Raw genomic sequence first — 24,453 nt, 5'->3', positions numbered from 1 at the left:
TAACCATAATAATGCACAAACATCATAATTGATGTAGAATAAGATGAGGGGTTTTTGCTTTTACCCGCATGTCTAATCTCACATTTGGAAAGAGCACAGATTGTATGGGACTCACATGTTACGTTACAGCACACATTATTCCTCCAAAACATTTTTAAATCCATGTCTCCTATGTGCAAATTGCAAATTTAACATAATATAAAAGGAAGTGTTCCTGAGATAGGTGATATATATAAAACGTGTGATATGCTCAACAACATGAACGCGTAATCGCATAAATATTGGGTTCTTTAAGCATTATTTGCCTCTTCAGCTCTGTTTACAGTGGATTTTCACTGAATACAACTAACCCTAATGAAAGCTCTGATAGTGAACCGAAACAGCTGACAGACAAAACTATTTTGGCTTCTTTTGTGCCATAAAACCAAAACAATAGGCTGAAAGATTCTAAAATGACGCATCGTGACACTCAATAGAGAGAGAAATGACGCTCACACATACTTGGTAATCAATGAAGATAAGGGGTTGCATGTCAGTAGCTTACTTGAAACTCAATGAAATGTAGTTGTGGCATTTAATTTCTTTTTTTTCTTGCATACTCCTTTTTTCCCGCACCATTCTGGAGAATAGCAGGCAAAAAGTGTGTTTAAGTCAAAGTTGATTTATATCCACCTTTTCACACCTTCTCTCAGGGTTTGGAACTACAGTATATTTGTTATCAGGAAGACATGTTCCAAAGTAATAACGTGGTGAGTCAGTACTTAAGAATGTTTTTAATAGGGATCAGGCATGAATTCATTTGATGAGTGTTGAACTTGTATCGTGTCTGAACATCTGATGATCCGACAAATGAAGCAACACATGTAGTTACCTGCGCTGCTCTCGCTCTCACATTGTAGTCACGTGCTTTCGGACTAACTTGCTCTTCGTCTTGTCTTGACCCCAGGTGTATTTTATCCAGCAGCAGGCATATGCAGCTTCAAATCATTAATGCGTTAGTGTGTGTGTGTGTCTGTGTGTGTGTGTGTGTGTGAGAGAGAGAGAGAGAGAGAGAAAGAGAGAGAGTGTTTTTACTGTGGCTGCAGAGTCAATGGACCACAAGGGTGTGGCACGGGAATGTTAGACTGGAGAACCACCAGAACAAGCTTCTTCACTGTTTACCAGAACTGCAAAGCTACTAGTGGGGGTGGGAGGTGGTTTGGGAGGGGGGTACACACACACACACACACACACACACACACACACACACACACACACGCACACACACACACACACACACACACGCAAATAGATGGAATTGCATTATTGACTCTCACCGCAGGCTTTCCTGAAATATCAGCAACCTTATGCTTTTAATTTGTGTGTGTGTGTGTATGTGTGCGTGTGTGTATGTGTGCGTGTGTGCACATACCATTTGTGTTTCATTCTGACCCAGGCAGCAGAGCCAGTCTCGTATGACCCCCTATTCCCCAAATTCCCCTGTTTTTGTTGGTAAAACATGGAAAAACTTACCCTGACAGCCACTCTTTCCCCCTTCCTGCTTCCTAAGAACCTCACAAATGTGGTGTGTTTCAGTTCTCTACAACCATATATGGGCCTTCCTCCTTCTGAAGGTGGGTGGGTGGGTGTGTGTTGTCCAGAAAGTCTGTTGAAGACCGGAATATTTTCCTTCTCACTCACTGTTTGCTGGTGTGTTTTGTGGGCCACGTTCTCCAGTGGAAAATCATTGGTTCTTTTTTCCCTCCTGCTTATTCAGGATGATTTGATGCAAGGTGCAATGCTGCACATTTTCTTTCCTGTTCATTTAACCTCTTCTGCTTTTATTGTGTATGATTAATTTACTGTAATTTTCATGGACTCACAGTCAGTATGTGAAGAGTGTTTTAGCATCCACTGTAGCTTTTGGTGGTGTAAACGCGCACATGTAGCTGCAGATGGATCGACTGGTAGACTGGTACATGCATGCAGAGATGATTGTGTGTGTGTGTGTGTGTGTGTGTGTGTGTGTGTGTGTGTGTGTGTGTGTGTGTGTGTGTGTGTGTCAGAGATGATTGTTTGTGTGTGTGAATGACGAAGCTCTGGTCTGCAATCTTGGAGTCTTTGCTCTTCATACTCTGCTGATTTATGCGCCTCACAGGGAAATCTCTCATTTGTTGCTCTTTCATCTCACCCCCCACTCTCTACCTCTCTCTCTCTCTCTCTCTCCTTCTCTCTCTCTCTCCCTCTCTCTCTCCCTCTCTCTCTCTTTCTCCCTTTTCTCCTCCTCTGTCCTCGCTCTTCCTCTGGTAATGTGATTCAGTGCAGCCGCTTGTCCCAGGTGACATGCCATGCTTTGCTTGCACACCCTGCTCCCTCCAACATGAATGAGTCAAGAGGAATCGTTGATGAATAATAAGATAGAGCAGAAGGAAAATGCTATCTGGATGTAGTCAAGCAAAAGAACTCCTTTTCTCCCCTGAACATACTCTTTGTAAGCACCGCTCAGGCGCTTATTGACACATTGAATGTGTTTGTGTCCCTAGTGCCATAATGCTTTTATGGATGTGTGTGTGTGTGTGCGCACGTGTGTGTGTGTGCCATGACCGCCTTGTTTGAGTAGCCATGTCACTTGTGCAATTCTGTGGTGTCAAGACAGATCAGAAAGGTCTGGCTTGACTCCTGCCCGTAAATACACTCACACACTTGCACATACCCAGACAAACACACTCACACACATACACACACACACACAGACACAAGGCCCGGTGCCAGGGCCCTTGGTGGTTGGAGGCTTATGAAAGGGTCGGACTGACGAGAGGTTGCCAAGTGTACGGCAATAAGCGTAACAGCCAAACTAACGAGAGTCAGAACCTCTGACATACACACACACACACATGCTGAGACTGTACTGTCAGGCTCTTTCAGTAGTCGCCACCACTGGCAGAGTCAGTAAATCAGAAAAATGTGTGTGTGTGTGTGAATGAGAGTTCAGTATATCAGTGTGTGGACAGAGGCTTTTGTTAACTGGCAAATGTGACAATAGAACACGAGAGGATATTGATGTTCAATCGGATGGAAATCGATTGAACTAGTCATGCATCAAGGTATGCGTGTGGGTGTGTGCGTGTATGGGTGTGTGCGTGTGTGTGCTCGTGTTGACCAGCAGCAGTCCGTTCACAGCAGACTATCATTTCATTACGTTTCTGTTCGTCCTTTCTCCTTGTGATATTGATAATACGATTGCCAATACCTCTCTCTCCACAGGCACCTTCTTTTTCTCCATAATTGTCTTTATCCTCCTTCGCCTCCTTCTTCATCCTCTCTGCAGAATAGAGAGAAACTTTGAGACGCTCTGGCCTCATGTTTTACATCGCTATTCTGTTTCACTGTAGAGTTCATTAAGCATTTTACAGCAGCTGCTGAGACACACACACGCACGCATACACACACACACACACACACACACACACACACACACACACACACACACAGTATATCGTGAAGGTTCTCAGTCATCCAGGTCATGGTAGTCTTCAGTTCTCCAGTTCTCAGAACTGAAGAAGGATCAGAGGTAAAACATCTTCTACACCAAAAGAAGTCCAGTCGCCTCTGCCTAACTCTTAGACTCACACACACACTCACACAAATTTGGGTGCAGGGTTATTTATTTACTTTTATTTTATTCAGCAATATTCTGCACATGTTGTGTATGAGTGACTTAAACAAATACAAGACCAGACCCCCTTTTAATACATAAATGCAAAAATAACCTTGATGTTATTGGGTGCTTTTCATCATTTGACACTTTCTGTGGTCCTTGCATGAAAGCGTTTTACCCTGTTACCGTTTTTGAACATGACTGCACGACCTGAGCAAACCTGACAGCTCCATCCTTAATAAAACTGTCATAGCGTGCCCTGAAGGTGCGAAAACATGAGAGCAGACGTAGAGAATGCAGCTTTTATTGTACAATATGAGCCTGATTTTTTTTTAAATAAACGTTATTCATTTTGATTAACTAAAAGACATATTCCCACACGAACATAGTGATTATTTCAATCAGTTGTTTTCCGTTACTCTAAAAAGCTTCTCTCTGTGAGGAACTGCTTATTTTAGATGTTGGGTGTAAATTCGTTGAAGGAGTGCGGTACTAGACCTGCTCTACTTGTACAGTGTCATGAAATAACATTTGTTGTGATGTGAAGCTATACAAATAAAATTGATTTGACTTGAATCATATCTGCTGTCTTATGAAACATTGCCGTTTACCGCATTGTGGAGTTTAAAATTCAAAATATAATCAATCAACTCAAGCAGATTTTGCCCACCCTCTGTACACAGGCTTAAGCCTGGTTTATGCTCCTGAGTCGTGGCGACTCCAAAAAATCCTGACTACACGTCGCGTCGACGCGTCGTGACGTGAACGTCAAGGACTATGATTGGTCCGCTCAGAGGAGGTCGCCAAATGCATGAAGAGGTGGAAGAACCTCCGCGACAAATATGTGCGTCTTTGGAAGAAAATGATCACAAGAAGTCATGTTTGTCATGTTCAAAGTTTACAGTTTGATTCATGAAAGCAAACAGTCGTTCAAAGAAAAGTACTGGACTTTCTGTTGTAATAAGTTTTGTTTTGGAATCCGGCAAGAGCCCCCCGAAACCATACAAAGACACAGCCACACCCCCCTAGCGGCTTGGCGGTGAATTGCAGAGCAACGCTTTCCCTCGACGCAGAACTTCGAATGCTCAATGATGGCGTAGGGTCTACGCTGTCGCCGCGACGCAGAAGCATAAACCAAGCTTTAGTCTTAAGAGTTGATCCAAAATGCATATTTTGGCCTTCAATATGATTTTGATATGTCCTAAAAAAAATGTAAAAGGATCAAGAAATCTCTATGCTGCAAAAATTACAATCGAATGTGTTAGAGAGGAATGCAAACTCAACACGACCGTAACAGCCGAACTCAGTTCCCTCTACAATTTTTATGAAAATAAACCAAAACTGAACCCATAGTCATGAAATTTAGCCCCTGCTCAACTTAGCGGAGAACTCCCAGCAGGCAATTGTGCACCTAGCATCCAGGAACTAAAGTCTTTTAAATCAATGTTGCCAGTATGGTCCTGAAATAAGTCTTAAATATAACTCAGAGTGGCCTAAAAAGTCTTAAATTGAACCAGTTGAAAACTGCAGGAACCCAGCAGACTGCCTGAACAAAAATAGAAACTCATAATGCAGACTTTTATGACTTTACATTGTCAACATCTGATGAGGCTTCAGTGCCTCTGTATTGACACACTTTTCCAAGCCATGACGCCAACTGGGAAAGTGGGTATCATACAAACACATTTTTAATTACCACTATGGAGACTGAAGCTGTTTTCTTCGACAGCAGCTTCTGTTTATATAAATAACGTATACCTGTACAATTGTATGCAGCATGTTACGATAAGGTCACTTGGGTCAGAGTTACATTTTTGATGTAGATGCATATCCGGGGTTGATGATGAGTAGAGTTGGTGTAATGTTTGGTAAGCTTGTCTTTTTGTCTTTCACACACCAGTCCTCTGATACACCTCATCAGTTGCGGCTTATTTGGTGTGTTTCTGCTCAGAGCCACGGGAAACAACGAGAGGATGTAACGGTGACAGATGGAAAGGGAATGTTTGCATTGGGATAAAACAAAGGCGGAAACAGAGGGCCGGAAGAGAAGAAGGGGAGGGGAGAAAAACAAGGACAGAAATAAGGTTTACGTTAGTGGCTGGCCTCTGAGATGATTTTCCATATCAGCAGGCCAGAGGGAGCGGGCAAATATGATTTTCTCCTCAACTTGCCAACAGAAAACAGACAGAGAGGGCAAGAGGGGGAGGTGACAGGAAAGAGGGAACGGGGGAAAAGAGGGGAAAAGAGTGGTGATAAGTAAATGGAAAAAGATGAAGAAACGGGGGGAGGGGCTGAGAGCTGAGATTTTAAAAGATTAAAGAACAGCTGTGGGAAGAAATTCTACAAGGAATGCTGAGTATTTAAACCACTAAACACACTTATGAATATCACTACTGTTTGAAATCAGCATAACATTTTTTTTTTTTACTGACATCTTTAATCCAAGAGAACTTTGAAGGGCCTCAGAGACACTTCAAGATGCCTCTAATTTCCAAAATGCATGACTGCTCAGCTGGAAACAGACTTTTACCCCCCGATTGTCTGTTGTAAAAGATGAGATGCACAAAGCAGAGTGTGTGTATCATTCACAATTTGACGTGTGTGTGTGTGTGTGTGTGTGTGTGTGTGTGTGTGTGTCTGCATGTGTGAGAATTTGCACTGCCAGGGGGCCTTGTGAAACCAGCCTGAGACTTATATGAGCAGTGTTTTATTATGACTGGCTGAAAGGCCACTGATCTACAGTTGTACAAGAGAGGATTTGGAGCGAAAAAGGGGGAAAAAAAACACTCGCTGTAAAAATATCCTGTCTGCGAGAGGTTGAGAGAGAACACAAAAGAGTAAAAATAAATGTCTAGAAAGGAAAATGTTGGCCAGATTTTTTTCCTTACTCTAAAGTTATTACAGAGGGTGAAAATATATCAAACGTTGGAGAGATTTGTGTGTGTGTGTGTGTGTGTGTGTGTGTGTGTGTGTGTGTGTGTGTGTGTGTGTGTGTGACAGAAAGAGAGAGAGAGAGAGAGAGAGAGAGAGAGAGACAGGCCGATTGGCAAACAGTTGAAGGCAATTGCGGTTGTGGTTGTTAGGGCGCCGGGTTGTGGTTGAGGTGAGGGAACCATGCATGTTACTCTGTGTGCTTGTGTGTGTGTGTTTGTGTGTGTGCGTGCGTGTGCGAGATGCGGACTGTTGTGGTAATTGTCTCTGCGAGGCAGCATTTATGGGTAACGACCCAGCCCACCACACCTCTCTGCCTCTCTCTCTCCATCCAGTGACTAATTACCTGATTCCCTGTGGATTTGTTTCCTCCTTCCCCGACAACTGTTCGGGTTGTTCCGCTAAATGAGAGCACGCTGATAAGTGGAGATACATTCAAACGAGCCAAACTAAACAGAAGCCTGTTCGCTCACTGCTTAAACTCTTAAAGGATAAGACTGAAGAGCTAAGCTTGTTCTTCGTCTCGTCCAAGTAGAGGAACTAGATTTTACTTCCGTCTGTATCATTTTAATTTGATCTGTAAAATATACACCAGGTGGAACCGGTAACAGAGGTGACATCACATTAAAGATTTTAGTCTTCCGCATATGCCCATTTTTGAGTTTTAGCTGTGTTTCCTTTCAGACAATTTAATTCTCTTCCATGCTTGACATAAACGGCAGGAAAAAAAACCCCGAAGTAGCACCTGTTCAGAGATTTGACATTGTTTTACAGCTTTTTTTTTTTTTTTTTTTGCCAGTAACAGCAGCACATACGTGTGTGAACGTGAAAACAGTCCACTAAAACAACTCAAGGGGCCGCACTGCTTGTGACACATGAAATATAATCCAATAAGTTCAGCTGGAGTCATACATCAATGAATGTGAAGGTTGAGCAGATGGAAGGGAACGTTATCATCACTCATGGAAGTGATCAGGAAGAGGAACAGTCGAAATAGAGGAGCACGTGCATTGTTCATCTTACAAATGTATATGTGCTTGCATCACACTGAATGACATCATATAGTAACCAGACAGCTGTCTCCTCTGACCATGCTCAGTATTGACGGACTGCTTATATTTGAGGGTTTTGCATCCTCTATCCTTTTTTTTTAAGAGGAGGAAAACCATGTGTGTGTCACGTTTGAGGAAGGAAGTTATCAGAATTGGGGCGCTTCCAGCTGAAGGTAGCTCGGGGGATTTTTTTTCCCCAAGGGCAGGTCACATAATTTGATTTTTTTACAGCACAACACCACTCGGAAATATTAATACCACCCAGACCTGTAGTTTTTGACTCTTTGCTTTTCACCAAGAGGAATTCCAGCCTCAAACTTTGTTGTGTTGCTGAGTTTAAAAAAAAAAACAAAAAAACAAAACAAAACCTGTAGGCTGTTGGAAAGTTTGTCACCATTACTATGATCCGCACTTTTGAAGAGGAAAAAAGCCGAGAGAGCATACATATTTCCTTGTTTGACTTCTGTTTTGGACATGAATCTGAACATCTGCTTTCTCAATTAAACAGTCTTAAGTGAGAGCTTCTGCTTCTTCTGTGGTGTTGCTTGATCATTTGCACCTCCGTACATGCATCCCTCCATCACTTGCCCACCCAGAGACGAATTTAATCAGCACTGAGCAGCGATCTAACCTCCAACCTCTTTCTGTGTCTCTCAGGTGCTTCCTTCATGGGTTCCTTCCTGTCCAGCAGTTTGGGTTCCCCACCCCCTCACCCTCCTCACCCCTCAGGACCTGCTTCTTCCCCATCCTCTCCCTCATACAGGACTGGACCCCATTCTAACGCCTCCCCTATCTGGTTCCCCCATTCACATGATGGTAGGGCACACACACACACACACACACACACACACACACACACACACACACACACACACACACACACACACACACAGATTGCTCGTCTCTGGTTAATCCAGGGTCTTCGTTTGGGATTAGATCGAGATGGAGTTATTAAGTGGTTTAACCAACACTGAGCTGAGGCCAAACACACAAAGCAGTGACACCTCAGATGATGCTACTTATAGAAACACACACACACACACACACACACACACACACATAACTGTCTTGTTTCTGGTGCAGTAAGCATGTGGCTTTGTGTTTGTGGCTGTTTTCTAGTTCAGAGCTCGGCACCCTGACACTGTCAATACAACCAAAGTCTTCCTCTTTCTCTCACCTCAACCCACGAATGCTCACACATGTTTATATAGAGTGACAATACCACCATAATCAACAGTAATTCAGCAACACTCTGTAAGGAATTCCACTTCTCTGGTTGCCAAAATGATTCAACATTCCCCCTCTCCCAGCCCGTCACTCAATCATCTCTCACCCCCAGACTCTCTTCAAGTTGTGAGTTTTAGGTTTCTAGAGCTCCTTCGACCCAGCTCACACACACACAGTGATGGTTCCAGGGCTTGAGAGGAAATTAAATCGACTCACATTCAGGCTAACTTTAACCTTACCTTAACCTTAAACCCAGTTTTCACCCCAAAATGAAAAGATTTTAGAATATCACTATCTGTGTATTATTATAGTTGTCCCCTCAACATGCAAAAACCCTGGCACACGCACCTTGCACACACTCTGGTCTTCATGAATACAAAGTGTCCTGGTAAGGTTAGTGTTTACACCAGAAAAGGTCTCAAATAGTTAATAAAAGACAGGTATACACAAACACTCTCTCTCTCTCGCTCTCTCTCTTTCGCTCTCTGTCTCACACACACACACAAATACATACATACGTACACACACACACTGAAATTTAACCCTATTTCCACCATTGTTTCCCTATTCACAGTTCCCTCCCCCCTCTAACTGCAGCCCCACCCTCAGGGCCCCTTCTGTGATAACCGACCTCCAACGGCCCCCTTCCTGATTAGACAGACAGATAGACAGACAGACAGACTCTCTCTCTCTCTCTCTCACACACACTCTCTCATACACACACACACACGCATACACACGTCCGCATGCATCATGTCCTCTTTTGACTGTTAACCGTTTGTGGTTGAAGAATTAGTATCTGTCTTGTACAGGTGTGTGTGTGTGTGTGTGTGTGTGTGTGTGTGTGTGTGTGTGTGTGTGTGTGTGTGCGCGCACACGTGTGCATATGTGTGTGCGCGTGCATGCATGTGTGAGGTTTTTTTTTTTTTTTCTGACAGTGAGATGGCCCGAAAAAGATAACCTCAAAAAAGAAAGAACTAAAACCGAGAAACGATTTCCGCCACAGGCTGTGTTTCTCAACTAACTGAAAACAGTCAGAATCTCTTGTCATTCGTTCCTCAGAAAACACAGCCTTGGAATTGCTTTTCCTTTTTTCAAGTGCTGCCGTTGTGGATTAAAATCGGAACCAACCTGCCTTTTATACATCCAAAAAGTCTACTATCTCTAGTAATGACAACATTTAATCTTGATGCAGTGGATACAAGTTCACTGGAATGATGTACATGTACATTGTCACGACTATTATTAGATGTTTCAGCATGAAACTCCCGCCAGTTATCACACTAACCTCTTGACTGAGCAAAAGCCACCTTTGTCACTGTTTTTTAAGATGTGAACATATGATATCCAGGTTTATAGCTCTAGCTACAGTAAATATTTTTTAAGTAAATACATATTTTTCACATCTGTTATTGATTTGTGCACAAACCACACAAGGTACCGAAACTGGGGATACAAACCACCAAAACATATAAGTCCTGGTTTGGTGGGATACAGACAAGTTTTGAGAAGATGTTATAAATGGTTGCCACCACCTCTCACTACAGGATGTAATTTCTATTACCCTTTAATTGCCTGTACCAGAGGAAATAAGAGGGTATTTCTCCAGAAAGAGCATGTAAAACAGCATTTATTCACCTCCTATTAATTTAAATTTGTGTACACACAAACCCAAATTTAATATGGGCGAAGCAAGTTGAACACACTGTGTCTTGGTAATGGAGACATGGGCGCTTTCCCCCCACAAATATGCGATTCTCATCTCATAAGACAAACACATTAAAGCTGGGTTTTTATATCTCTGCTTGTGCTGCTTCACAGCTTGAAAGAGAAGTTTTGTTTTTCCACAACTGCCTCATTTGTAGCTCATTGAGCGATAAATAGAAACATTTTAGGCCCTGAAATGAGCATTAATGTGTCCCGGAGTAACTGCCTTATAAATCAGATTCATAGAAAGAGTCAGAGGCAGGACTGCAGCGCCGCAACAGAGGAGAGAGCAGCAGCAGTGAAAAGAGAGCAAGTGTGTGTGTGTGTGTGTGTGTGTGTGTGTGTGTGTGTGTGTGTGTGTGTGTGCGGAGAGAGTGTGTGCGACTATCAGACAGATTTTGTGTCTGTGTGGCTCAGCTTTGATGTCTGAACACATACACGTGTGTGCACACATTCACGAACACACGCACACACTACAAATGATTGTTTTTAAGAATTCAAGCCAGGGAGCTCCGGTAGGCGGTCTGCCAGCTGGCCACTGTCCAGAGAGTGGAGCGCAGCCAGCACAGAGAGAAGAGACCTGGCCGACACACTCTCACACACACACACACACGCACACACACACACGCACACACACACACACACACACAGATGAGACATACTCACCAAGAAATGCAGTTGTTTGAAAAACAGCATATATTCCCTCGCACGCACAAACACACACACACACACACACACACACACCCTAGCATGCAAACACGCACACACCTATCCTCTCACTGGCCCGCTCGCTCTCCCACACCTGTCCTTGTTTTTGCCTCCTCTCTCATGTGTGCTCACTTCTCTCCTTATTTTCCTTGCCTCCATCCTCTCATCTCCACCATCTCAAAGCTCTTCACTTCCCTTTCACTTCCCCCTTCATCTTCCATCCCCTCTCTCTCTCTCTTTCTCTCTCTCTCTCTCTCTCTCTCTCTCACACACACACACACACACACACACACACACACACACACACACACACACACACACACAGCGTCGCCAACGCACATACACTCCCCTCTCCATACGGCTCACAGCAACACCAGATTAGGGGCTTTTCATACTGACAGCCCTGTTCTTTTGGTGTCTCTTTTACTTTCACTGTCTCTCTGTTATTTATTCAATCACTAACCTCCTCAATGCCTTCTTCCTTTCTTTCTCTCCCCCTTTTTCCCCCCATGTCCCTCCGCTTTCTTTGTTCCTCTCTTCTTTTTTTCCCCCTCACCCGCCCTCCTCCCCACCCTCCTGAATTTTATCACTCATCATTACCCAGGGGATTGGCTTTAGATGGCTGATAGAGCCTTTTGGCTAATTGTCACCATTTAGATTCACTGGTTGTTAACCAGTCGGAGTAATCACACACACACACACACACACACACACACACACACACACACACACACACAGTACAGTGTACACATTCATGCATTTACATCGCCCGCATGAACATGCAGACACACTGAGTCCCCCACACACATGCTGGGAGCAGCGAGGGGGTGTTGGTGGTTTTGCAGTGCGACTGTGGAATGCGTAGGATGAGTTTTTATGGAGTGCTGTTTACTTTGGCCACCACCATTAAACTTTTAACGGCTGCCAATTAACAGGCCGGCAAGGACACTCTGTGGGGCATGAAACCAGCTGCTGGAGAACACACACACACACTCACACACATATACACACAATCCAAGCCTTTTGGCCAAATAATATAAAGATGTGTGTCCTGTGTGTTGTATGTTTATTTTCATGTGTTTTGCTGTGATTTTTACTGTTTTTTATCTCTGGATAGTACCCCCTCCTCTCAAACACCTCACACCCACAGTGACCCTAACCCAACACAACACCCATCCGCCCCTGTCAACACAACCCACAAGACCTCCTCTCTCCCACGATTCAGTTCAATGTCCTTGAAGACGAGGAACAGAGTGAAACGACCATTTACCTCCCTGTGACCTCCCGGGAGGACACTCTGTGTGGTTTTGTGTGTGTGTGTGTGTGTGTGTGTGTGTGTGTGTGTGTGTGTGTGTGTGTGTGTGTGTGTGTGTGTGTGTGTGTCAGGAGTGTGTGGGGGGGGTTCATGCTATTTGGCTTGGGTTTGGGAAAAATGTGTTTTGTAGAGAAGCAAATTCCATGCTGTTAAATGCTGCAGTAGCTGTCGTCTGTGTTTTTTGTCATCGCTTTGTCCACTGTAAACAATGTTAATTCTTGTGGCATGCTTAGGCTAAAGTGCATATAAAGTAAAAGTTACACTACGCAGACATGTTTTTTTCCCAGTCTTTTCAAAAATGTCAATTTCATGATAAATTGTAGAAATAAACTGTTTGTTTCCATGATTGCTGAATGTCAACGTTGCAGCAAAACATCAATTCTTTCCCACTCTCCCTCAATCTGATAGGGTACCCCAGCTATTCAGGAAGTCTCGCCTCTCCTTTTCTCCCCATGAGTCCCCTGGATCACCATGGCAACGGTCTCTATGGACAGCACCGCTTCTATGAAACTCAAAAAGGTAAGTGTGTGTAGTGTGTATATGTGTGTGTGTGTGCGTGTGTGTGTGTGTGTGAGAGAGAGAGAGAGAGAGAGAGGAATATATCTTCATATATATATATATATATATATATATATATATATATATATACTTTTCTCAACTGCTTCATCAGCACTCTCTGCTGGAGTAACAGCTGGTAACTTAGAGTCTTGTCTATCAAGGTATAAACTCAAGATATTTTAAAAAATGTTTTATTTTAACTTAAATATTAATTAAATATTTTAGCTGGCTTTTGCCACAATGTGTTTTATTTAATGTTTCTGGCTGTGCCACGTTTTATGGTTGAAATGCAAATGACCCTGTTCATGTCTCTTAAAATTTCCTAAATAAAAAAAGTCTGAACTTCAACCAGCTTTACAGACTCATTACAAGCCTTCTCTTCTCCACCTAGATCACTTTTATCTGAGGGGACTTCCTACCCAGCCCCCTCTGCTCTCATCCAATCACAGCCTCCCTCCACTTGCCAGGACAGCTCCAGGCCATCCGCTTAGCTCTTGCAGCCGAGAGACGGACAATGGGGGAGGAGGTGGGGCTGCTGGGAAATGCATCAAGGAGATGGGTGAGAAGGGGGTTTCATCTATGTCAAAGGAGAAAGAGAGATCCAGCAGTAAGGAGCGACACCAGGAGAATAAAGACAAACAACATCACATTCACCATCCTCATCAGACAAGCCATGCTACCACTCCATCAAGCTTCCATCACCAAGCTTACACCCACCCCCACCATGCTCTCCTGCCTCACCTCACAGCGCAAGGCAGGGAGGAGGACCACAGACACCCTCTGGAGCGACACAAGGACCACAGAGATGGTGACTCGGGGAGTCAAGGGATGAAACATATGAGTGCCTGTAAACTCTCCAGTGGTTCAGGGGCAGACACAGGCTCTGGGGGAAAGGGGGGCACATTGAGCAGCTGCAGTGGTGGTGGAGTAGGTCGACCTCAGTCTGGAGGTGGCAGGCGCTGCTTCAAGGATGGACCCATAAATGGGGAGATGAGGATCAGCGAATCCTCAACGTCCTCCTCTGAATGTATGAGGAGAGGTGCGGCTGCAGCCACAGCCATCTTGGCACCTCCAACTCCTCACTCCGTGGCCTCCTATTCCATGCCTCCTCCACCGCCTCCACCACCTCCTCCCCATGCCTTGCACATGGGTTCTGCAGTTGCGGGAGGCTGGCTACACCATCCTCATGCTGAGTTTTACTGCCCTTCAGCCCCCCTCACCCTGGCACCCTCAAAAGATCCAGCATCAACATCTGGAGGGTCTGGGCGTGAGGCAAAAGTCATCGGCCCAACTTATGTCCCTTCAGTTGGACCACAAGGAGACCTGGCAGCCCCTGACTGCCGTGGAGCAGGAGGAGGTGGGAGAAAGGGAGATGACAAGAATGGAGATGGAGCTCATGAAAGTCCCTCTCATCACCTTAGTCGACTTAATAGTTGTCAGAAGAAGGACAAATCCCAACCACATCTGCAGCAGCTGGGCTATGGTAAGGCTGACAAGCCTCCTGACTGGAGCCAACAGCACTTCCACAAACCAAGTTCCAACCCGAGCTCTCAGCCTGACCTGCGGCCCTGCAGTCTAGAAACATCTTCATCTCACAGAGATGTCGAAGTTGTGGATGATTTTTACCGACCCTCGCTACCACCAGATGCCCAGTTGACGTACCCTGGAAATGGACAAGGCATATCCAAAAATGGTCCTGGTGCAAGCACTCCGCCCTTCAGGGACTCTTCTCACTCAGGATCTCATCCTGATGGGAGGATCGGTTCAGGGTCAGCTGGCCAGAGGGAGGGGCAAAAAGTTGCTAGGATAAGACATCAGCAGCACAGCAGCCATGGAACGAGTACCGAGGAGAGGGGAAGAGATGGAGGTCCGACTGCAGCACTTTGGGGAGCTCGAGGGGGCCACCAAGAGGACCAGAAGAAAGGCTCCCATCATGCATCAGGTGGCAACAGTGAAATAAGGGCTCTAAATAATAGAGCTCCAAACACTGACCACAGTCAGCCCCAGTCTCAACCAACTCCTCCTTTATCCCGTTCCTCTTCACACACCACTGAAGGTGAGGTCAGCGCCATGAAGAACTTAATGAACTACAGCTCCCAGCAGCCCTTGCTGCTGCCCCAGCGAAGCCCCTTTGGAGGTCTGGGCTGCCTCAAGCAGGGTGGAGAAAGATCAGAGAAGGGGGACAGAGGAGGAAGCAAAAGCAACACCTCACAAGACCCTCTCAAACAGTCACTCCCTCCTCGCCGAGGATCTATTAATGAGGGGGAGAAATGTGACAAAGGAGGGAAGGAGGCTGGGGAGGCAGTAGAGGGGGAGGTGAGGCAGCCTCCAGTGGGCATTGCAGTTGCAGTAGCCAGGCCCCCCCATCGTTCCCCAGACAGCACCCCTGGACACAGCAGACAGGGCAGGGTGCTTCCCAGCATGAAAGGTCAGACATCATTTATGTGCCTTCAACTGAAAGTCAGTTAAGGCTATTTTTGTGCTCAAGGCTAAAAATAAACACCTTTTTGAAGAGCTGTTGGAAGGGATGTGCTGCTTCAACCTTTTCAGTCCTGATATCGATACAGACACCTGGGCTTTGAGTGTCAGCCAATCTGGTTAACAATGTTTGATTGATAAACTGCTTGTCTCAGTGTGTTGAAGAGACTAGGATTGTTTTTTCATGTGTAAGGCACCATTGCCTTTGACTTAAACATTGCTTTTTACACATGTGAAATGCAACAATACATATATTCACCAAAGGACTGATTTAATGTGATCATGAAAATGATAAATAAGTGCTGAGTCTATGTTTTTAGTGCCTTCAGTGTCTTTAGCCCTCCTTCGAGGGAAATATAGCCTCCAGGTCAGCTGGCTCACTGCTGACACATAATGTATTTACAATGACATAGAACTGACTTGAATAGATCAGCATGTTTTCACAGATCCAGCCATTTTAGCCAATATTGGATTGATATCCCATATCAACATTGTACTGCTGCATCCCTTAACATTGGTGTTGTATTCTAAATGTTTTGGTCCTTTGGAAACTTCATCTTGCATAATTAACAGGCGAAACATTGCAGAGAAAGTTTAATGATTAGAATTAAATTGCAGTCACTTTCTTGACTCACAATTTTGCACTTTCAGGGAGAAGTCAATTTGTAACAGAAATAGATGAGGTCGATGAGTGTTGTTGGATCGGCCAGAAAAGTAAAATGTACAAAATTGAGAGACTTTGCTTTCAAAGTAGGCCAGCTAACAGCAACAGAAAGGTGATTTTAAGATCATTTTAATTGACTGTGAGAGTTTCCATTAAGTTTAAGGTTTTGTTTTATTTGCATTTCAGGGGTGTCTCGTCCTGTGTATCCTCTTGGTCGGGAGGCAGAGGAGAGGCGGAGGATGACGGAGGAACAGATCAGCCTCCATCACTTGGAAAGGGATCGAGAAATGATCATCAGGTACATTCCACTTCACCAACACATACGAATGTGCACTTGTAGACATGCACACAGTAGCATCTATTAATTTTTTTTCTCTTATCTGATAAGCTGAACTTCTTTTATTCAGTCGCAGTCAGAGGCTGTGCTTCTCTTTTCTCTCACCCCCTCATTCCATTTACTCTTTGCAGCCTTTGATGTGGTAGTTCTGCAACCCCCCCCCCCCCACCACCACCCTCACCCCCACCTCTCTCTCTTCCCCAGTCCCTCTTTCTCTCTTAGATGAGATGTGGTGCATTAATGTTATGGGGACTAATACGAATGTCTCTGAAGTATCAGGCTCTTATTATGTAGTCATATTAAGGGAAGAAAAAATATAATGAGAACTCATAGACCAGGCAGAAGATGATGGCTACTATTGCCGTCACATTTCCTTTTCTTGATGATTATAATGGCAGTAGTGATAATGAAGATGGCAAGGATGAAGATAATGATCATAATGGTGATCATGATAACAATAAGAAGGATAATAAAGATAATGACAAAGTTCACCCTGCCTGCTGCCACAACAGAGACAACAAGGATCGCGTGGAGTTTGCTAGGATCCACCCCTCTAGCAGTTGCCACGGTGATCTGACCTCTCACCTCTTGGTCCCTGGAGGAGCCAGTCAGTTAGCAGCAGACCCCTCTCACCCAGCTCACCACCACTGGATGCAAAGAACAGGAAGTCCCTCCCTCTGGATGGGACATTCATACAGTGAGTAGTGTTCGGCTGGCCTTTTCATGTGCAAGAGTTTTGTTTGTTTGTTTTTTTTTCATGTTATTTTGTTGGCGTCACCTGTCAATAGCTTTGAGTGGTATATAAGGTTTTCTTTGGATTTCAAACTGTTAAAAGTTCTTTTGTTTCACTCTATTTGGTTTATCCTCTCTTCATCCATGGCACCGATGAAGGCAGAAAAGCTTCAAGGCTAGAAGCTGAATAACATTTGCATCATTTCCAGGAGTGAGAATTTGAAAAAAAAAATAGATCCAAAGACACCCATGTAGAAGAGGAGAAGTAATGTGGGGTCAAAGAGGACCTGCAAATTTGGTTAAACCTGTTAACATCCATTAATAAACTAATAAGCTTTTGTCAGCAAAACAGTCTGTTTCCATGAGTGCCTGAAGCATGCTTCTCTTGTCTTCCAGAGCAACTGTGTTTGAGTGTATAATTCAAGTAAATCTTGCAAATAAATATCACAAAGAAGATTTTACCCCTGGGGCAGGTGGATATGTTGGTAAATCGATAACTGTGAACAAATGCAATTGAAACAGATTCACAGATGCGTTTCAATCATGTGATGGTCCGGGCTTGTTATCATTCATTTTTATAGCCATCCAGTTGTTTTGTCTTCCTTCGTTTGTGTCCTTGCTTATCTGAAGTTCAAAGTGTGCCCTTTTATTGATGCCATCTCGCTATGCCCTCCTCTTCAACAGGGGTTGATGGGAAAATTAGAGCTCCACTTTCAGCATTTTTAATGAACGCTCAGTATTTGCATGACTATTGAATGGCAACGCAACATCAATTTACATTTTCTTGTACAAATTGTCTGAAAATTCTGCTTAAAGTCATGAAACATTTGAATGGAAACCTGACAGTGAGGGCAACCTTGAGCCTTTTGTTCGAGGAATGAATTGACATCAGTCGCTGATAAATCAAAATGGGTGCCATGGCCTTCAATGTATTTATATTTACTGAGAAGATACAATAACTATGTAAATGTCGCTGTCATCTTACTGTTTGTGTGAAATGTTATTTGCTTTGTGAAATTTTGTCCCAGGCCTGAGTCATGTGGGAATGAGTACCAGCTTTCCACCTGGTCTACCCAGCCCTCTGCAACCTGTGCTTGGCTCACTCACCCAAGACCCAAACTCCCCTCTAGTGGTTCTTCCTACAGATCCCGGGCCTCACCATCACCTTGGTACAGCTTAACACCCTTTTACCAACAGCACATGCACAAACCATATATATTGCCCACTGCCTCCCTCCTTCTCTCCATTTGTACCATCTGAGCTGCTGCCATTTCTCTCCCAGAGTTTTAGTATCATTGGCTAATCATAATATAATGCTCAACTAAGTCCCTCTGTCAGTGGCTCTGTGCTTTATGGCTTTGTTAATGGGAGCAGCTATTTCCATTGCCCTCCTCAGCATGTGCGCAGCATTATGCAAACCATTTGAACTGACGTTCATCTCTCTTGTGCTGGAGTGTGTGTGTGTGTGTGTTTGTGTGCTTGTATGTGTGTGTGTTTGTTTGTTTGTTTCTGTGTGTGTGTCTGGACATGTAGAGGTAGACATTCATGTCTGAAATAACATGAAACATTGCTCAGTGTTAAGGGTTGTGTTGTGGAGAGTGAGATAGTGTGTGTATGTGTGTGCACGCGTGCATGTGTGTGTGTGCGCATGTGTGTGTGCGCGTGTGTGTGAATGCTGATTTGCAAACAGGCTGTGAAATTTAATTATCTCCTGCCTCCCTTGCTTCTCTCCGTGGGAGTTCCTGCAGAGAAGGGAAGTGCATCCACTGAACCCTTCCCCTGGGAAACATTAGCCCACTCAGGCTAATCTCACAGAACAAAGGTTCCCAGTGACAAAGCAGCCAAGGAGCAGTGTGTGTGTGATTGTGTGTGCGTGTGTGTGTGTGTGCGTGCGTGCGTGCATGCGTGCGTGTGTGTATGTGTGCATTTGCTGGGAGGAGCTTTGAAAAACTGAATGTCCCTGCACAGAAAACCCCCTACCATTAGAAATGGATAGACAAAAAAAGAAGGTGAATGGACATTTCGAAGGTGCCAACATCTTTTCTTTCTATATTTCTCTTCCAGACGTTCTTGAGCAATCAGGTCTATGGCCTCCTGTGTATGGAGGACGGGGCCCGCCTCCTCACCTGCAGCATCACCCTGTCTACTCCCGCTCCTCATTCTTACGGCAACAGGAGCTGTACGCCCTGCAGCAGCAGCGAGCCATGGAGCACTTGCAGCGCCATTCTTTAGGACAGGTACCACAAACATTAATATGACCATGACACATGTTAAAGAGGACACATTTTCGTCTACAAACTGTGAAATGCTAATATATCATTGTGAAACCGGGAAATTAGAATTAGAACTTGTCTTAATATTTTAGATTTGTGCAAAAGATTTTCTTTCCACTGCAGGATTGGAACTCAGAGCTTCAAATAGCTGATGGAAGATACACTACAATAACATTTTTAAAAAATCTCTTAAGCAATATAAAACCTTCTTCTTTCATTGCCCATGTCACTCCCTTATCCCATTTATCTAAGCTTGCTGTATCTGAAGATATGATCAATATATTTAATCAATTAAAGAAAGATTTAATCACATGGCCTTCAATCTTGTGGTGACAGGAGACATATTTTTGGTGATTATTTTTTCATGGTGTTATTTTCTTTGACTCCATTTCCACAGCGAAAACATGAGGAGCACACTATCACAATAGAGGACTCTCCTTCAGCATCTAGAACTCCTTCCTCTTCCTCTTCTTCTACCACCGCATCCTCTCATGCCGCCAAACCTTTCTCTCACACCCCTCCTCCACCCAAGACATCGACACCATCACCAGGAGTGTGTCCCAGCAGTCGTCAGTCACCATGTTACCACTCTCCATCCAGGCGGCCGCACCCGCCAAACCCCCTGACCCCTGCGCCGAGCCCGGCTGCTGCAGCACCACGCTCCCCGGCGCTCAGCCCTGGTCCATCACACCTCTCCAAAGGGCTGGAAAGGGGCAGTGAAAGGGGAGAGGGGCAGCCACCTCAGGACTACCCGCAATCCCTAGAGCCAGGTGAGTGTAGAAATCTGATTAATAGATGACCAAATTTAAAGCAGTGCTGCACCAGCAGTGTGAAGAGCCAGATAACGAAATATTATAGGAACAAAGAGGACAGACATTGGAAGACACAGTGAGAGAAAGAAATAGAGCCAGAGATATAGAGGGAGCCGCTGCAGAAATGTAGCACCACTCTTTGAAGCGTGGTATTCTTTTGATTTTGCAGGAATTGTTTGAAGTATGGCTGAACCCTTGCACTGTGTGTCCTTGAGTGTGCAATATTTTTCTGAGCTAGCTAAAGAGGGACAGCGGGCAGGTCAGCCATTAAGGTCACAGAAAGCATATGGGCACTCAGTGTGTGTGTGTGGGTGTGTGTATGTGGGTGTGTGCGTGCGCCTGTGTGAGAGAGAGACCTGCCAGCGTGCACATGTGCACCTTAGTTTGTGTTTGTCAGAAGAGGAAGGTCAGTGATATCTTCAGACAGACCCTCCTTATCCTTCAGGGGTCCTTGAGAAGTGCAGGCGGAAGGATATGCATTCATCTGGCTGCGTTGTCAGGGGGTGGAGGAATACCATCAATAATAAGAGTGTGGGGGTGACAGGGCTGGCGCTGCAATCACAGGGAAACGGCAGGGTGTCATCAATATCCCACATGGACCCATACACACACACACACGCACACATGCACGCACATACACTGTATGTGGAATATACAGTACGTTACACAAGTATACTGTGTTCACTACAACCTGTTGTCAGTGCATTATGCCAACTGTAATTACATGCTTCATCCTGTCAGCCATTAAAGAACAGCAATGAATTCAAAAGATTTTTAAAAAACTATCAAGGTTTTCTTTAGATGCTTGTGAAGAAGGTTTTTTTTAATATACAGACTGTCCTATTGTGAGAAAGGTCAATCATAAATCATATTTTCTTTCTCCTCTTTCCACCAGACTTGCCACCTGTTTACTCCTACCCTCCGATCACTATGGGTTACAAAGCTGGGCCCTCGCCTCCTGAAGCCCGATTAGCAGAGCAAGCCTCAGTGGAGGAGGAACCTGCTGAGCCTGACTCCAAACCTGTAACACATCCATGTCATGTCCAGCCCCTCTCTAAAGAGGACACCAGGAGGAAAGAGGAGGAAGGAGAGAGAGACTGTGAGGTGGTGGAATCCCACTGTGGAGTCACAGAGGACAAGAAGGAGGAATGGCGGGCAGACGCAAAAGGATGCTCCATCTCTGAGCCCGAGAGCGCAAGTTCTGGATTGCCGCCATGCCCTTCCCCATCTTCAGACCCAGATCCAGCCTGCCCTGCCACAGGCAAAGGCCTAAAAGTAAGCCTCTCTCTGGGTTGCCCAGACCAGGAGGCCAGCCTGGAGGAGGCTGAGCTGTCCAAAGTGCAGGAGGCTGAGGAGGAATGTGGAAAAGAGGACATGGAGGAAGATGAAGGAGAAACAATGGAGTGTGAACAAATAGACAGCACTGTCTCTGTGCCTGCAGAGAAGAAAGTGAAAGTACAGGAGAAAGGGGAAAATGTAGAGGTTGTTGAGGATGATGAGGAAGAGGAGGAGTGTGGGAGGAGTTCAGATGAGGACGTGGTGGAACTAGCATGTTCCCCCACTCCTTCTCCGTCCTCTGAGCCTGTCCTCCCTACAACTGCAAGCACAGCAGCGCAGCTCCAAGGGGCCTACATGTGGAGCCTGGAGTTACTGATTGCTGCAGCTCTTTGTGCCACCAGAGATGCCTTGTACCCACCTGTGCTTGCTGTTGAGACCCCGAGTCCCCAAACCCACCACGGCATGGAGATATTGGGAGAACTGGCCGAGCTGGAAATTGAGCAGAGGAGCCGAAAGAGTAAAGGGAAAGACACTGAAGGTGCGTTTAAATACTTTTTCCCAACGTCTGGCTTTTCTGCTCAATTTAACACAGATCTATAGCATTTTTGTTTTATTTAAACAAACAGGGACAAAATGCCTCTGAAAATCTTTCTGACACTTACACACACACACACACACACACACACACACACACACACACAGAGTGAAGCAAAAAAAATAATAAAAAAAAAGAAAAGGGTCAGGGCGATGTGTGCAACCCAGATGTGGAGACTATCAAACTCACACTCTAACCACACGCACATGCATTTCCCACTCCTAGTTCCTTCCTCCGCTTGAAAAACTGTTCTTGCCCATAGACCATATTTTCCCCTCGGGCAAGGGTGTATGTGTGTGTATGGGGGGGGGGCAAAGATGGACAAACCAGCTGAGCATCAGACTCTTATCAGGAGACAGACTGACAGACAGACAGACACGCACGCACGCACGCACGCACGCACGCACGCACGCACGCACGCACGCACACTGCCCAGCATGTCCCCCAGGCTCTGGCGTCTTGCTTTGCTAATTAGACCCTTTCCTTTAAAACACTTCTCCTGTAAGCACTCCTATTTTCCTCTCGTCCCTCTGAGAGAAAGTGTTTTTATTTATGCCAGTGTGTGCGCGTGTGTGTATGTGTGTGTGTGTGTGTGTGTGTGTGTGTGTGTGTGTGCGTGCGTGTGTGTGTGTGTAAACTGTTAAGTAATCCCAGATGAATCCCTGCTCTCTTCTATCAGAGTCTATGTGTCTCTCCACCAGGCTGCCTCCTCCCGCCTCTCCTCCTCCAGCTTTGTTATTTTTTTCCCCCTCACCCACTACTTTTCTTTTTTTTTTTATTAAACCAATGTAATCTTGTGTGTAAATCCTGCCTCTGCAAGCCTTGTTGACGGAATTAATAAGTGTAAAAATCATAAGTCACTCTGTTCAGCTGTCTGTGTGCGTGTGTATGTTTGTGTGTGTGTGTATTTGTGTGTGTGTGTAAAATACCGAGCATGTGAGTGTGCATTTGTTTACATGTGTGCGCACGTGGTTAGCATGTGTAATAGGTGTGAAATCAATAAGTCCTGTCGTGGCGTGGAAAACGTTCTCCAAATTGCAGCACATTTATTTAAAACCCGCTACGGCATCGCTGCGTCGAATGTTATTAATACCACTGATGGTGTTTTTGTCATCGTGAATGTGTTTGGGAGATGAAACCGATCCCAGACAGATGCATTTATGCCGCTCCTTGACGCGGATGGATATCTCAGCCGTTCACTGGAGATTGCAATTACAGATTAAGGAATCAAGAGATACTTTCCCTCCTGTATGAATTAGCCCCATTTCTTCTATTTGCACATAGACAGACAAGCTTTTGTGTAGTTTCATATGTCTACATTTTCTTTTATATTCTAATTCAACTCCAGAAAGCTTTCTAATAACTTCTAATGATAAGTAGGCTCATGTCAACTGGTAATGGCTTTTAATTTTCCTCCCTGTTTTTGTTTTTCCCCTTGAAATCTCCAATGCTGCCTATTACCTTTCCTTCTGTTTGGGGTCACTCTTTTGTGATGTTATTGTGAAAAGGTGTTTGTGTGTGTGTGTGTGTGTGTGTGTGTGTGTGTGTGTGTGTGTGTGTTATTCAATGGGTGGAAGGTATCTATCGATTGCAGCCATCCGCCAAGATACTAAACTAGGCGTGGTGATGTCAGCGGTGATGTCATCCTGTCAGGGTAACCAGAGCTAGCCATTGGCTCAGAGGTCTGACATATGAGATGGCATTGACCTCTGTAAGCTGGGACAGGACAAAGCCACATCTCTCAGCTCCTTCCTAGCCTCTCTGCCTCTCTCAGAGGATTCACCTGCCATTCTCGCATCAGTTTGTTTTTATCTCCATCCTTGCTACCCGCTTGCTCTCTCTCATCCATTTGCTGCATTTCTCTCTCCCTCTCCCTCTCCCTCTCACACATGCAGGTTTTAATAATGTCAGATGTCAGTGAACAGGCCTTGCAGCTCCAGTGCATAGACTGATCCTCTCCTCTCCTCCACTCTCTTCCCCTCTCTTCTCCTTCACTCTCTCTCCCGCTCCTCTCCCGTTCTCCCTCCCCTCTCCTCCCCTCTCCCTCCTCTCCTCTCCCCTCCTCGACTTGTAGGGGAAATTGGACCCTGTCCATGTCCGTAATGAGGAGATGTAGGAGAATAAATAGATAGCTCAATAAACACTTTGC

At 45.0% G+C, this 24,453-nt stretch overlaps 1 protein-coding gene across 4 annotated transcripts in view; it reads left to right on the top strand.

Annotated features, from left to right (window-relative positions):
- bahcc1b (BAH domain and coiled-coil containing 1b) overlaps positions 1-24,453 on the top strand; it is a 61,460-nt gene that overhangs the window by 22,067 nt on the left and 14,940 nt on the right. For 3 of the 4 annotated variants that reach the window (XM_086195499.1, XM_086195500.1, XM_086195498.1), the window contains 9 exons: positions 8,278-8,436; positions 12,986-13,096; positions 13,527-15,563; positions 16,464-16,575; positions 17,127-17,311; positions 18,375-18,515; positions 19,411-19,583; positions 20,017-20,389; positions 21,327-22,247. In XM_086195499.1, the coding sequence (XP_086051625.1) occupies positions 8,278-8,436; positions 12,986-13,096; positions 13,527-15,563; positions 16,464-16,575; positions 17,127-17,311; positions 18,375-18,515; positions 19,411-19,583; positions 20,017-20,389; positions 21,327-22,247 (4,212 nt within the window). The remainder of the gene's footprint in view (positions 1-8,277; positions 8,437-12,985; positions 13,097-13,526; positions 15,564-16,463; positions 16,576-17,126; positions 17,312-18,374; positions 18,516-19,410; positions 19,584-20,016; positions 20,390-21,326; positions 22,248-24,453) is intronic. The other variant, XM_086195501.1, reaches the window with a different exon arrangement.

The sequence above is a fragment of the Aulostomus chinensis genome, chromosome 23 (assembly GCF_037954235.1).
Source record: "Aulostomus chinensis isolate RoL2024-O1b breed Wild chromosome 23, RoL_Achi_v1.0, whole genome shotgun sequence".
Lineage (NCBI taxonomy): Eukaryota > Metazoa > Chordata > Actinopteri > Syngnathiformes > Aulostomidae > Aulostomus > Aulostomus chinensis.
Note: the sequence above shows the minus strand (reverse complement) of the source record. Positions and strands in the feature narration are given on the sequence as shown.